General features: G+C 43.3%; 1 protein-coding gene across 1 annotated transcript in view; it reads right to left on the bottom strand.

Moving 5' to 3' along the window:
* Positions 1 to 613: 613 nt before the first annotated feature.
* The window catches only part of MYRFL (myelin regulatory factor like), a 78,017-nt gene continuing 63,827 nt past the window's right edge, over positions 614 to 14,803 (bottom strand). The window contains exons 17-25 of the mRNA XM_060244409.1: positions 14,382 to 14,450; positions 13,249 to 13,295; positions 11,642 to 11,803; positions 10,002 to 10,064; positions 7,205 to 7,292; positions 5,177 to 5,251; positions 3,780 to 3,888; positions 804 to 878; positions 614 to 708 (exon numbers count right to left, since the gene is read on the bottom strand). Coding sequence (XP_060100392.1) covers positions 622 to 708; positions 804 to 878; positions 3,780 to 3,888; positions 5,177 to 5,251; positions 7,205 to 7,292; positions 10,002 to 10,064; positions 11,642 to 11,803; positions 13,249 to 13,295; positions 14,382 to 14,450 — 775 coding nt within the window. The 3' untranslated portion in view covers positions 614 to 621. The remainder of the gene's footprint in view (positions 709 to 803; positions 879 to 3,779; positions 3,889 to 5,176; positions 5,252 to 7,204; positions 7,293 to 10,001; positions 10,065 to 11,641; positions 11,804 to 13,248; positions 13,296 to 14,381; positions 14,451 to 14,803) is intronic.

Genomic DNA, 14,803 nt, shown 5'->3' with positions numbered 1-14,803 from the left:
GAGAAGTTCACCTGGCATAGCAGAATGTGAACTTGGTAGAGCTGTGCCATTAGAAATCTGTAGGAGTTTCAATGCAGGGTCCATTCTAGTTTTCAGAAGAAAGAGAACTATGAGGACCCTCCACCCCGCACGCTCACACATATACACAGTGCACATTTATGAGTGATATAGAGAGGCATTTTTGCTATTTGATTAATATGGTAGTATGAACTAGTCAGATTCTTAGATGTGAGGCACATAAATCTCATTAGAAATTCCATTTTCTTTCTTTGGTTGGGAACAGCTGAATCTGAAAAAGTAAGATTGTTTCCCTACAATTATTATTTCCAGGATATCATTAAAATTAATGCCGGTAACCCAGTCCAACAAGCAGATCAGACAGATAGCATGATTTAAGCCAATTGAATCTTATTTAAATCAAAATATGTTCTGTTGGAGTTGTCAACAGTCATGCTGCTTTACTAGCACAGATTGGAATATGAAGCCTTGAACAACATAGTTATATTTACTTCAGTTTATTTCTATGTTACTTAGAAAAAAAATAATCTGACAATAAAGTTGTTGGTGTCACTGAAGCTATTCCCGTCCCCTCCTTTTGCAGGAAGAGTTAATGCCAACCTTTTAGTTGCATTTGTGATAAAAATAGAAGAAATAATCGGTGAAAAATATCCCAGCGTAATTAGGATCTGTTGAACAGTCTGCAAGATCCTGTTGGAACAAAACAAAGCAGATTAAGATGGGACCCAATCAGAGCTCAGTTTTTTTTCATTTTTTCTCTGATTGTCTTTGGGAAGCACACTTACCGGAACAGCAACCCGAAAATGATATGCACTGTCATACATGGAAGCTACAGGAAGATCCCAAATATGTTGGAAACCCTACAGAACAAATGGGGGGGGGGGGGGGAGAGACAGAGAAAGATCATAAGCAACCAAACTGGTTGTCAACTTTGTTGTGATTACACCCAGGCCTCAGATTCAGTGGGAACTCACAGGAGTGCAGCTCCTGAACCTTTCTGAGAGTTCCTCCTCCTCCTTCTGAGAGTTCCACCTCCTTGTTCATTGAATAGTATTGCAGCTGCATAACAATCCGTGGATGAGCTCCACCACCTATTTTTCTACAAAACGACCCCTGATTACACTTATTTGACAGCTGCAGTGCACACAAGTTTTCAAGCACATGTGATTATGGCAAAACTGACATTTGAGAAATTGTACACCTTGCTCAAGATGGGACATATTTTTACTGTAAGATGTATGATGTGTGGAGCTCTCCTTTGTCTGCATACCTTCATGTATAAGGCAAATCACTAGCATTAGACATACTCACAGGCAACATGATTAAATAGAAAAATCATATACAAGTTAAAAACCTGGCTAATTTTAGAAACTGGTTGCCAGGACTGAAGACAAGAGTATAGGGTAGCTTGAGCTTCTGCTGTGGCTCTGGGAAACCAAGGCATCTGTTCTCTGTGTGTGTGTGTGAGGGGGACATTTTATTCACTAGCATAAAATCTATTCAGCATAGGTTGACCAGTGGCTATAGGAAAAATATCATGAGCCACATTCCTTTAAAAAGCAACCAACCACAAGAGGCTGTATGCTTTGTTCTTTGATGGGGGTTAATCCTCTCCTGTCCCAGAACTTTCACCCAGGTTTGTTTCCACATTGGGACAATTCCCCATTGTGTTCTCATACTGGCTGAGAGGCATTTCCAGTGACAACAGAGGCTCATCACAGGGGGATTCTCCATGTTACTCCCTCGCCCTATTTCCTACCCTCACACACACACTTGCAAAGTGCTTTTTTTGCTTTAAAAAAATTCATAGTATGCATATGGTATCGTGGTGCTATAGTGCAATAACAATATATCTCCTACTGATTTTTAAAATTGCAAAAGGCCCAGTGCTGGGGAAAGGGTAGACACAAGGGAAAATAGTGCCAGATGTGGGTTGGTTCCATTTGCACCTTCCCATCTGCCTTTGACTACAATCATTCTGGAAAGACTAAATTATGTTTGGGAAACCTAGAACTGCCCAGTAATGATGTGCTGAAGCCCCAAAAACCTACTGTAGATTGGGGAGGAGGTTGGGGGGGGGGGGATGAAGAGCAAACCTCCATGTGGAAGTAGGCCTGATTAAAATACTTAGCGACTCTGTTCCTAAACATAAGATGTAAGATGAGAACTGGCTTTTGCCAAGCTTTTAATAAGTACCGTAAACAGGGGTTAGCAGTATTATAACCAACACACACCTGACTAACCACCCTGAGCGCTGTGAATTCAGAGAAGAATAGTATACAAATACAAATTAATAATAAATAAATAAATAGCTCAGAATGGGCTAAAGTTTGAGTCGGCTTTTTCCTGTAGCTGCCATTGGCTGAGATCCAGGCAAATTGGCTTAAGGTTTTTCACCCCAGTGAATAAATGTACCTAACTTTACAATTTTGTAAAACTGTTTCCAAAATCAAATCTTTCCTAACTTGCCAAAAAGTTACACGGTCTTCAAATAAAGTCACTAAATGGATACTCCTTTGCTCTACCTGAAGTAATCTAAGGGAGACTTTATGAACTTCCTTCTAGAGCTGAAAGCTTTTCTCCAGAGACAAGAAAATGAAACAGCTCCTACACAGGGCCGCCAAGAAGGAGAATTGGAGGGGGGGGGGGTCAAAATTGAAGGTAGTTCATGCAGCAGTCAAAGAACGTATTTACTTTAAAAAAAAATCATAATGCAGTTCTGCACTGCAGCCACTAGGCTCACAAGGAAGGCAGAGAAAAATTGCTCTGACTCTTTTGGGCAAGCCTTTCTACAAGGCTTATAAGGAACTATTAAAGTTCAGTAGGATCTGAGAAGCAAGGGTTTAGCAGCTAAACCCATAAGCCAAGCAAGTATCTGATTAAGGCGAGGACAAACAAGACAAGACAGAGTCATTGCCAGGATGCAGCTTTTCAATAAGGTTGTTATTTCCAGCAGTCTACAGCTTCCCTCTTCCTTTAGTTCCACCCATCTCCATAGTTTTGTCTGCACAACCAAACCTGTAAAGGGGCAGCCCTGTTTGTGTGTGGTAGCAATTCCCCCCCCCCCCAAGTTTGAGTTTTCCTTAATTTCTCTAACTCTTTTCCAGACTTTTTTCATCTTTTATTTGCTCTTTTCTTTTAATGATCTGCTAGTCTTCTATCCGCACTTCTAATCCCACCATCACCACCATTTTTCAATCTTGGTCTCAACTCCTCAGGCATCCTGATTGGCAATTTAGAATATATTGAATAACAGTATAGCAATAAACCTTTGTTAATTTTATGAACAAAAGGGGAGGGAGTTAATATTTCCCCATATTCTATCAAAATAGTAAAAGGATGTTCTACCCCATCCCTTTACGTGGATGATAATAGAATGTTCATCTGCCTTAGTGGTAATAAATGAGGAACAGAAGTTAGAATTTAACTTTGCTTCCATTGCAAATAGCAAGGGGGAGGGGAGATGCAGATAATCTGAACCAGGATTTTCTGATAGCTTTCCTTTTTGGCCCTGAAAGTCCCATGATCATCCTGAAGCTGGTGGTCAATTTTGAGATTCCTAGTTTTATTTTATGGTGAGTTATGCCTGTCACCGATGGACAGGCAGATGGACATGTGGCTCCTTTTATTATTATAGATGCAAGACAAGTAATGTATGATATTTGGTTTGGATCAGGGTCATATGAGGGGGCCCAGATGGAATCTTTATCCAGGTGCCCATGATGGCTCCTGGCAGCCTTGATGGCAACTAGAAACAATACCTGTGTGGTTTCCTGAAGAGGTTCCCTCTTCTTGCGGGTTTGAGGATGATATGAACAAGGATTACCAAAGGTGATTTTGCATTGAAAGATGATTAATGGCTCTGTTGTACTTCAAGAAAAAAGAATAATGTGAAAAAATGTAGTGTTACATTCTGTTGTTTAAAGATTGTTAATGTAGAGTAACAGGCTTCTGAGGATCAAACTACATATTACCTGTAACAAAAGTCAGGCTGGGGGGTTATGTCTTTTTTTGCAAACAGCATGACATCAGGGAACTAATGTTCCTAAATGTGCTAGGGCCCAATGCTGCTCAGGAGCATGACACATGGGAGGAGGTGTTTCAGCCTTCCCTCCTGTGCTATTCTCCAGAGCCAAAATAGCCATGGGGGCTCTGGGTGCTAGTGAATATGGAGTCTAACAGCAGGGCAGTCATGGTCCCCTCATGGCTTGGGGAATGGAACAGGTGGAAGGCTGAAGCCCCTTATGCCCCCCCCACATGTTACACTCCTGAGCCAATTTGAGCCCCATCATGCTTGGGAACATTAGTTCCCTGACATCACATCTGTCTGCAAAAATGACACTTGTGTCACAGGTGATGTATAGCTTGGCCTTAAATCCACTAGAGTCAGTGAGATTAGAAGGGTGAATCTCATATTAGGATTGCCCTGTAAAATATCCACAGTGGGCATCGCTTACTTTCCCACACGATGATAGCTGAGGTTTTTTCTTGGAGTCAATTCCATTTTAAGATAGTGCCAATTCTAGCAATACAGTTGCTCAGAGATAGCACCATGAACATCAGAGAGACACAGGAATATGCCAAATATAAAACCTGTTAAATACAAAACTGGTGTCAGATGTTATTAAGTTTAAAATCTATGGGCCAATCATATTTGACTGCTGAATTTACATTTAACAGATTAAGTGATGGATTTCCTTGTGCAAGAAGTTGTAACATACAAGGAGAAAACTCATTCCCATATTGCCAATCAGCTGTGGTGAGCAAGCCACTGATGGACTCAACTAATAATGGAAGCTGGTTTGCGGCATTGTGGAAGTGCAGTGACGCTGCTCATGTATAGTGCAGTGTTCTCTGCCCACTGACTTCAGTGGATTTGGGGAGGGGGGGGTAACTCAGTTTAGGACTGCAGTGACAATATCACTAGCAAAATTATTAATTGGTATTAAGGATGTCACTCAGTTCTGTTAAAGTTAATAAAAGTTTCAACATGGAAATCAATGAGAGTGGCTCTCTTGATTCAAGGAAATTGACTCCTGATTTTGTTGTAGAATATCTAACCTTTCTCATTCTTAAAATATCTTTCCTTGTATACAGAGAATGCTAGCTATATTATGGAAAATAATTTGTTCATAGTCAAAACTGCCCCTGTACTTACTTGATTTCCAGTGAGATTTTTACTTTGACAGGTGTGTATTTGTTAACAGGAACAAAGTAACTGTAATTTCCAGACCTAAAACAGGAATGATATCAATGACAGTTAAAATCATTAAAAGTAAAAATATGTATGAAATTGCAAAACCATAAGTAGTCCAAAGCATAATACCAAGTTGATCAGAACGTTGAATGGGCAGCAATGATTGACAGTATTAGGGACCGCAAGTGGAAGAAACCCACAAGAAACTTGCTGGGAGGATGCATTCCTTTCACTTCCTTTGCATCTTCCTCCCTTTCACCCTCTTTCTTCTCCCCTTCCCTTATCTGCCAGCCTCCCTTCACTCAATTTCTTCCCCTTACCTTCTCTGACAATCATCCCATTCCCCCAGCTTTGCTTATTTCCCCAAGCCTACCACCCCTTCTTCCTTCCCCCATTCCTTCTCTTACTTATAGCTGCATCTGTTTTTCTCTTTCTCCCTCCTTCCACACCTATGGTTACTTTCTTTCTTTCCACCCCATTGCTCTTTCTTTTTCTCTTTCTCTCCATCAGTCACTTGGATCCTGCCTGTTGCTGGATTCATCCCCTGCCTTGTAGAGCTTGTCTGCAGCATCTGTGTGTGTGTGTGTGTGTGTGTGTCATTGCCTGCTTTCTCCAGCCTGCCCTCCCAGCAGCCCCATCCCAGCTTTTAGACCAGAATGCCTCCCTCCAGACTTGCTGTAGGCCCATCTGCCCAGCACCCTTGCTGAAGCTCAAGCCAAGCTGTTGCACCCCAGAGGGTCACCTGGCTTCTGCTGCACCAGCAAGAGGCTATCACCTGACAGGTACACTGCTGCAGCTAAGCCAGTCCCATGGGACCTACCAGAGTGTGCAGAGGAGCCTCCCCCCCACTGCCTCATCTTGTCACTGTGGACTCTCTTGCGGGGTCCTACACCAACCTCTTATGATGCAGCAGTGGGAGAAGACTTTCCTACAGAGCAACAGAAGGCTGCCCACAACTCCACCACCTCAGGCTGCTGAGGAGAGAAAGGGATGGCAAGAGCTCATAGCAGAAGCACTTCTCCCCTGCCCCCCCCCCCAGTGACACTGCCTTACTGTCTCAGAGAGTTCTGAGAACAGACAGAGGTGGCGGCAGCCACAGTTGTGCACAGATGCTGGTGGGGGGGGGGGGTTAAACCCTGTAACTCCTCACACATCACTGCTGCTTTCACTACTAATCCCAGGCCCCACGAGGCTCCCAATCTCTGTTGCCTGGCCTGCTGCAGCTTCCTCTCTACAGCCATCACTTGTGCTGCTTTCAATCCTGGGCCCAACACATCCCACAGATGATGCATCCAACAGAGGAGGTAGGAGCATTCTATGCACATGCACAGAGAACATTACTTTACTTTTGGGAAGATTTAAACCCCCCCTCCTCAGTGGTGGTAGTGTTTCTTCTTTTCAGATTTTTCTGCAAACCTGGGAAGTCCCCTAAGAGTACAGAAAGACCTGCTTAGCCTCGGCATGGCTCTGATCCACGGATTTAGCTATCAGCAGATTGCAGTCACAGGTGGCTATTAGTATATAGATACCAAGCTTCTTAGCTACTTGAATGGGCACTGGTGACATGCACTAGCAAACCAGTCAGGTATTTGAAAGGAAAACAATAATGAGAAATAGTGTTTCACTGTTTGCAGTAGCCAGGTAATCCGTTGCTAATTGACTAGCATCTGAAGTAAAGTGTAAAATAATAACTTTGGGAAATCCTGCCCTTGTAAAAATGTCATATTAAACTGTAGAGATAAACCTCCCATATGCTTGATGGCAATTTTTGGTGAACCAAAAACATTCACAGAAACTATTGGGGGATTTTGCATATCCTGAATTGAAGAAACTGGATTAACTAGATTATGACGACCAACTGAAGCAGACCTTCTGGTTTTTCCAGGGTTACCTAGCTGCAAAGAAAGGTTTTAGTGGTGGTATATTAACATCTAGCCCAAGCCAATACACTGAGTTTCTGCACTCTGTCAACAAAATCACTTTACCAACCCGCACTGCAGATTTTTGCTGCAATAGCGATGATCAATTTTTTGTTGCGTCTGTAAGATCTGCATAGATGTAATTGTTGTATCAATCCCTTAAAAACAAAGAGAACAATTTTTTCTAGATTATTTTTTAAGCAGGGAAATTTGAAAAAATGAAAAGTTTGTGTTAAATCACTGTTAAATAACAATAACATTTTACATGTAAAGGGGGTTTGTCACGTAGACTTGCCAGTTCTTAAGAAACATGCAAGCAGAAAAATCTGTGGCCTGATTTAAAAGCAACTCTGGTGGGCAGTTCTGGCCTTGTGTGCACACATGTACACATGCAACATTAGCAATCCAGCAGCCCAGTCTACAAATCTCTGCTGTGCTAATATTGCATGCTGTGATGGACTGAAAGCAGTCTGCCTGAGTGAGAGTTAAGAAGCTTACTCTGATTGGCTGAGCTGCTTCCATGATGATGGATGTATCAAGTGGAAGGAGGCAGCCAGGGGGAGAAATCTCAGTGTTCAGTTTAGTTTGAAAGATTGAAGCTGAGATCAGACTGAATGAGAGTGGTCAGTTCCATTCTTGAGACAAAGCTGGTTGTGATTTAGAGCTCTTGTCTGTATGAGAGTTTATCTGTGGAAAGGGGCTAACAATAGTTCTTTCTGGGGAAAACTCTCAAGGTTGTGGCACCATCACAAGGCAGAGTGAGACTTTAAGGTTCTGCTGAGGAGTTCTGTCAGACCAAAGGGCAGACTCCTGGTTCTAAGAAAGAACACCAACACACACAGACTGATTTCCCACTAGCCTCATGCCACCCTCACACTCCTAATCTCCGTAGGGCTTCCATCAAATTTCACACTATCTGCCCCAGGGCTGCAACTAGTTTCACCTTTTTTGTGCGGCAAACAGAAACTGGTTTTTAGAGGATCTTGTTTGCTGCATGAAAGAGGCGGAGCGAGTTGCAGCCTCAGGACAGCTTGTGTGAAATCCAACAGAAGCCCTGCTGAGAAGAGGAGAGTGAGAGCAAGGTAAGGCTAGTGGGGAATCGGTCACATTGAGAGAGGGACAAAATGGTTCTTGTGGCTGTGTGGAAATCCCAGAAGCCAGACAGAGATCCTAGCTGTGAGGGGACTTAACACAAGTGAATGAGGTACTAGTGTGAAGAGCCCTCAAGGGTGTTAGTGTCCAGGGTATAGCTCTACAATCTAGAGGATACCTGATTGCTAGGGGAAAGGGTCTGTAAAGGGAAGATCTGTCACAAGTTCAATCAGTCCTCTGTGTGAGTGAGATAGTGTGTGGAAGTATATTTGAGAAGCCAAAACCAACTACAAAAGCCTTTCTCTAGTAAATGAGTGTTATCCAGTGTGAGGGAAACACTGTTTGTTTTTTATAGTATAATATCAGCCTGCTAATATACAAAGAGTTATTATAACTTGGATTTTCTGCCTGCTAACTGATTTTTAATACATATTCCTATGATATTATTTCCTCCCTTCTTTGCATTAATTTTGGGTTCTCTTGAGGTACTGGGTAAAGGTGACAAAATTCAAAGTGCCCCCCCCCCCGATTCTGACAGCCCCTCACACATGCATAGCAGCTGACAGCTTTAAAAGAGACACCAAGCATGTGCCACATTACACAGGCAAGTTCATCTTGTTCTGCAGTGTCTGACCCAAGCCTGCCACACAATTTGGTTGCTTCTATCAGCAATTGCCCCTGCATTTGCTCTTCTTTCCCAGCATGGCCTGTTTGTTTAATGAATCACCACTACAGCTCAGCCCCAAGTGGTTATCCCAGACTTGCTTGTAGGAGCTAGGATGTATGTTTGCAATAGCCCCACCCTGCTGTTTTCAGTTACTAGCCCTTTCAGACAAGAAGAGATGGGACAGGCACCTAAAATAATGTTCTGCATACCCTGCTTTCCAGAGCCATGAGGAATACCCATGGTAGGACTTTTCCTGGCCTGGTTTCCTTTGGAGAAGGGAGCACTGGAGGCTTATTCATCTTTGTAGTATTTACTTTACAAATATAGACACAGAGCACAGGTGAAGGCATCCCTACAAGGTAGCAGTTCTGCTACCATATGTCAAATATGCAGACGGGGACTCCTGTATTCCCCAGGTGCTTTCACAAACTCCAGAAGAGTCTGCCTTCCTCTTTCTGTGTGTCTTGCATTATGACCACACAGGTTCTGGTCTGATGGCTTGTCCTTGCCTGTCAGGTCCCATCACCTCCTCCCTCTGGTCAGCTGGGCAGTGACAATGTCCATGGAGTGTTACTAGTGACTCAAATGGCCAATCCACTTCTTTCAAGCCCTAACAGGCCCTTACACTGAAACAAAACCTTTCCCCCAACACTTTTCAAGATACTTTACCATTCCTTTTGTTCCACTAGCTAAATTGATAAGAGATCAAGCCTGCAACAGTAATGCTGCAATACAAGGGAAGAGACAGAAAAGGCCTGATACCTAAATATGTCCACAAAAGGATGAAATATTGAGAGTAGCTGAAAGCTGGATAAAAGAAAACAAGGGGAGGAGAAACTATGCTGATCAAGTCCCTCAGAAAATCCTGGAGAGGGGATATTGAGGGAGGGCAGATTTCCAGTCCCCCCTCAAGTGATTCCTCATGAGCCACCAGGCTGTTCTTCCCTGAAATCACATGCAACAAAATTATAATGGACAAGATACTTAACAGATGCACAAGACCTCCTATCAACCCACTGTATATTCATAATTTCTCATAAATCAGATCTACAGATATATTAATACCGAAATGTTTTTGATGCATTGTTTTTAAAGAAAATGAGCTCACAGTCATTTCCAAGGTCAGGCTTCTCAATCCACTTTTGTTCCAATAATCCTTTTCTTTTATTTCCTAGAAGAAGAATGGTCATTTATTCCCTTGAAGAGGGCCTTCACAAATTGAAAAATTGTGTGACAAAAACAAATGTACAACAGTCATAAGAACATGTTTCCATATTTCCAGTTGGTTAATTAGGGTTGCCAAATCCCCTCACCATTGCAGCATGGGGATTGGGGGGGGGGCATTCCAGAGGAGAGTGGAATTTTACACACGATGCTCTGGTTTTTGAGCAAAACAATATGGTTTTTTTTCCCTTCAAAACCATAGCATTTGCCCAGAACCAGAACATCACTGCATGACATCCATCAGGGACATCGTGCCACAACGTCTTTGCTTGGGAGTGAGGTTTCCCCCACTGGCCAGCTGGCTGGTGGCAGATCAAAGTCCCACAAATTAGGGGGACCCCTGTTGGGACCTGGGGACTGGCAACCCTAGCAGGTTTGAAGAATTATGTGCATATAAGTCCCCTGAAGATGATACATGATAGTTTTGTGAAAAGGTACTTTTACCATTCGGCAGTTTTGGGCAAAATTTATAGGACTACATTTGGAGAGGAGGCAAGAGCATGAAAACAAGAGAGTGAGTAGACACAATTTAAACACAATTTAGGAATAGGAACTGTTGATAGGAAAATGGCATAAAGGGAAACAGTTCCACACACACACACATATAGACACACACACACATACACACCTCATACTGGCCTCCCATTTTTCAAGTCACAGTTGAACTGAGGGTTTTCTGTTTTTAGAAATTGTTAGAAAACTGACCATCTCCACCACTCAGATGGGGAAGGAATTTCAATCAGCAATTGGGAAGGGCATGTGGCAAAATGTAGTTCCTAGCATAACCACAAAAGTGGAAAGCCGCTTGGTACATGGCTCTCACACTTCAGAGGATTTTATTCCTCATTCCATGATGCTTCAGTCCCCTGTCAGACAGAACTTCATGCAAGAAATACAGTTTCTGCTTAAGATAGCCACTTTCTAGAAACTTCAGAGTTCTCTATATATCAGTTGAAAACCCCTGCTATTAAGACATGTTCAGATGTAAACGTATTAGTGGGCTGAATTCTTTTAGCAAGTTTATGGCATAATAGTCCCAAAACAAAGATCAAATGAAAAGGATGTCAGAGACAGAATCAAAGTGCAGGACTGGAGACGGGAGCATACAAATCCAAGACTCAGCAAACATTGTATAATAGTTTGACCCTATATCTAAATGGAGTGGAAATTCCTTCCTTGGAGGTTTTTGAGAAAGTGACAAATTAGATAGTGGGATTCAGTAGATGATTGTCTGGAACTATGTAACTCTGGGCCATTTACAGTCTTTTTTTAACTGGCATTTCCTCTCTTCATCTATTCTTCCTTGGGTATGTGCAGAAATGTAACTACCTAGAGAAATTTGTCTTCAATAGCACATCACAACTCTAAAAATGTCAGTATAGTTGTAAAACAAACATTTGCTCAATATATTTGTTTTTATTTATTTTATTTTATCAGATTTATATCCCACCCTCCCCTAACGGGCTCAGAATTTGTCCTTCTTTGAGCCAAAGCAATATAATCTTAATTCATGACCTAACTTACTCTCCTCCTTTGTTTTTATCTTCTGATAATTTAGATTTTTTCTTTCTGCCTGATGAAGCGGGCAGCAGTAAATTTTAGGACATGGCAGAATATCACAGAAATTCACTTCAGGTATGATGGTGGTTGGTTTGGGGGTTGAGGACACAGTACTATATCTGGTCACTAGAAAAGAACAAATTCATTAGTAACATTCACATAACCAGAGTTTAACAAAACCAAATTCTGTGTGAAGACAACTCTAATCCCACAGCTTGAGCAACACATACAAATAAATCATGTTTGCACAAATTTGCTTATTTTCCATAAGTAACTTGTTCTACTTCCCTTATCCATGAATAAGGCCAACACACTGTGCAGTTCACTGAAGCCCTGTACCTTGGCTACTAAACATCTTGGTGTCCTCCTCCCCACTCCAGCTTCTGACATTTTAACTACCACTGTCTGTATATTTTAAATTTATATTTGATCCTTCGGGACTAGCTTGTAATTTTTTTTTAAGTAAATGAAGTTGAAAAGTCGATTCCAGGCCTCCATGGTACAATTTTTAATGCATTGGTAATATTCTTTATTTTAGTTGACAATTTTCAACCTTAGAGAATTACTGTATTTTTCGCACCATAAGACGCACTTTTTCCTCCCCAAAAAGTGTGGGGGGGAAGTGTGTGCATCTTATGGAGCGAAGGTACCATACGTACCTTCCTGGGGGGGGGGGGGTGATCCGCTGCCTCCGTCCCGGCGCTTCCCGCCCCTGCCTGCCTGGCTCCAGCTCTGACGCTTACAGCAAGCGCCAGGATCGCTCCCTCCACCCTCCGATCCCAGCACTTGCTTTAAGCATCAGCGCTGAAGCCAGGCAGGCAAGCAGGGAGAAAGCACGCCGCCCCCTCCACAGCCAACACTTGCGAAGCGCTGGGTTTGCGGAGGGGGCGGGTGCTTCCTCTGTCCCTGTCTGCGTGGCTTCAGCTTCTGCTGATAGCAAGGGCTGGGTTTGGAGGCAGCCAAGCCTCGGATCCCAGCCCTTGCTATCAGCAGAAGCTGAAGCCAGGCAAAGAGGAAGGCCCCCCCCCTCCGCAAACGCAGCGCTTGGCGAAGCGTTGGGTTTGCGGAGGGGGGGGGCTTCCTCTTTCCCTGTCTGCGTGGCTTCAGCTTGTGCTATCAGCACAAACTGAAGCCAGGCAGAGAAGAATCCCCCCCCTACGCAAACGCAGCGCTTGGCGAAGCGCTGGGTTTGCGGAGGGGGGGCTTCCTCTTTCCCTGTCTGCGTGGCTTCAGCTTCTGCTGATAGCAAGGGCTGGGTTCGGAGGCAGACAAGCCTTGGATCCCAGCCCTTGCTATCAGCAGAAGCTGAAGCCAGGCAAAGAGGAAGCCCCCCCCTCCGCAAATGCAGCGCTTCGCGAAGCGCTGGGTTTGCGGAGAGAGGGGCTTCCTCTGTGCCTGTCTGCCAGGCTTCAGCTGCTGCTTCTAGCAAGGGCTGGGATCGGAGGCAGGATTGAGAGGGGGAAGGTGCCCAGATCTGGGTGCACAGCTTCAAAAAATTTTTTCCTGTTTTCCTCCTCTAAAAACTAGATGCGTCTAATGGTCCGAAAAATACGGTATTTATAGCACAGTACCTGTAAAGGTGGTGGTTAGAGGGACTGTCATCAGACTACTTGAATTGCTGTGAAAGGATGATAAAATAAAAAATTAAAACAAGCATAAGAACAGCTTGAAGAATTGTTTTATCAGATAAGTATACTGCTCTATAGTAAAAGCTTTAAAGTAATAACAATAAAAACATAATAAAATAGTCATTGTTAACATCATTACAAAATCAGAAACAGCAGGGGGGAAAACTAAGCAGCACAGTAGATCAGGGATCCCCAACCTTTTTGAGCTATGGTCACCTTGGGAATTCTCACACAAGGTGATGGATGCAACCACAAAATGGCTACCATGGGAGGTGAAGCCAAACACAAAATAGCCACTGTCAGAGGTGGAGCCACACACACACTCACATAGAGGAAGCCCAAGTGCAGGGGAAGAGGGGTAATTTGAGAGAGAGAGGGAGAGAGAAAGGGAGAGAGAACCAAAATCATGGTGAATGCCAACTGCTGCCAACACAGTGTTATTTAATCTGCACAGCCAATCATATCTGCAATGGCAAATCAGTAGCCCTTCTGGGCAAGTTCCCTACCTGGCCACCCCAGACCTCCCAGTATAGTGTGAAACCTGCCCCCACTTAGCCAGGTAGCAAAATGAAATTCCCTAGTGAAATGAAGTGAGATCATCATCCCCAGCATGATGGCATTGCGTCCAGTGTGACCCAGAAGTGAGGTTATCATGCAGGGTGATGTTCCAGAATTCAGCCAAAACTCTATGGTTCAACTCTAGAGTTTGGGGCAAATACTAGAGCATCACTCCCAGCATAATCACATCACTCCAGGATCATGCTGGAAATGTTATTGTTCCAGGGACCCTAATGACCCCCCCCCCAAAAAAAAAACCCATGTCCCCACCTACAGGGCATAAATGACAGTGGAAATCCAGAAGCCTATGCTAGTGTCCCATTCCATTCCAGGCCTATAAGAAGGCAGCTATAAAACAACAAATGCTACTCAAGAGTAGAATTCCATCCCTTGGATGCTTGTCAGTCTTCTTAATGCCAGATGTTATGTACTTTAAATGTGTTGATATCTTCCCAGAGAATTTGGAATGGAAAGGAATTCAGGTCCAAATATATAAATGAATAACATAAATCACTTGCCTGTGTTCGGAATGGACAACATCTTGCTCTGGTACGCTAAGTACATAAAGGGTGGACATTGTTGTAACACTGTAATGAGACATTTATTCCACAGATGAATATCCAGCATTATTGACAATGTGAGGTCAGAGCTCCGAAACAATACTGAAAAAACACTTGCTAATGTTTCAAGGGTAAGGTATAAAGTTCTTAGATTACGCTGGGTATACCAGTTTTGACCTGCAGCACAGGACCTCTCTAGTCATAAGAGCTCCCCCCCCACCCCCAACTTTTCTGCATGCTTGACTTGATCCTCATTTTCTTGAGAGTCAATCCACAAGCACTGGAATCAGTTTGGGCATGGTTGTGTTGGCCACCCATGCTCCCTGTGCATTTTTAGAGTTGTGGAGTCAGTTTATTTTCTTCTGCACATGCCTTCAATA

This window comes from Heteronotia binoei, chromosome 8 (genome assembly GCF_032191835.1).
Source record: "Heteronotia binoei isolate CCM8104 ecotype False Entrance Well chromosome 8, APGP_CSIRO_Hbin_v1, whole genome shotgun sequence".
NCBI lineage: Eukaryota > Metazoa > Chordata > Lepidosauria > Squamata > Gekkonidae > Heteronotia > Heteronotia binoei.
The sequence above is the reverse complement of the archived record's forward strand: the minus strand, read 5'-3'. Positions and strand labels throughout refer to the sequence as shown.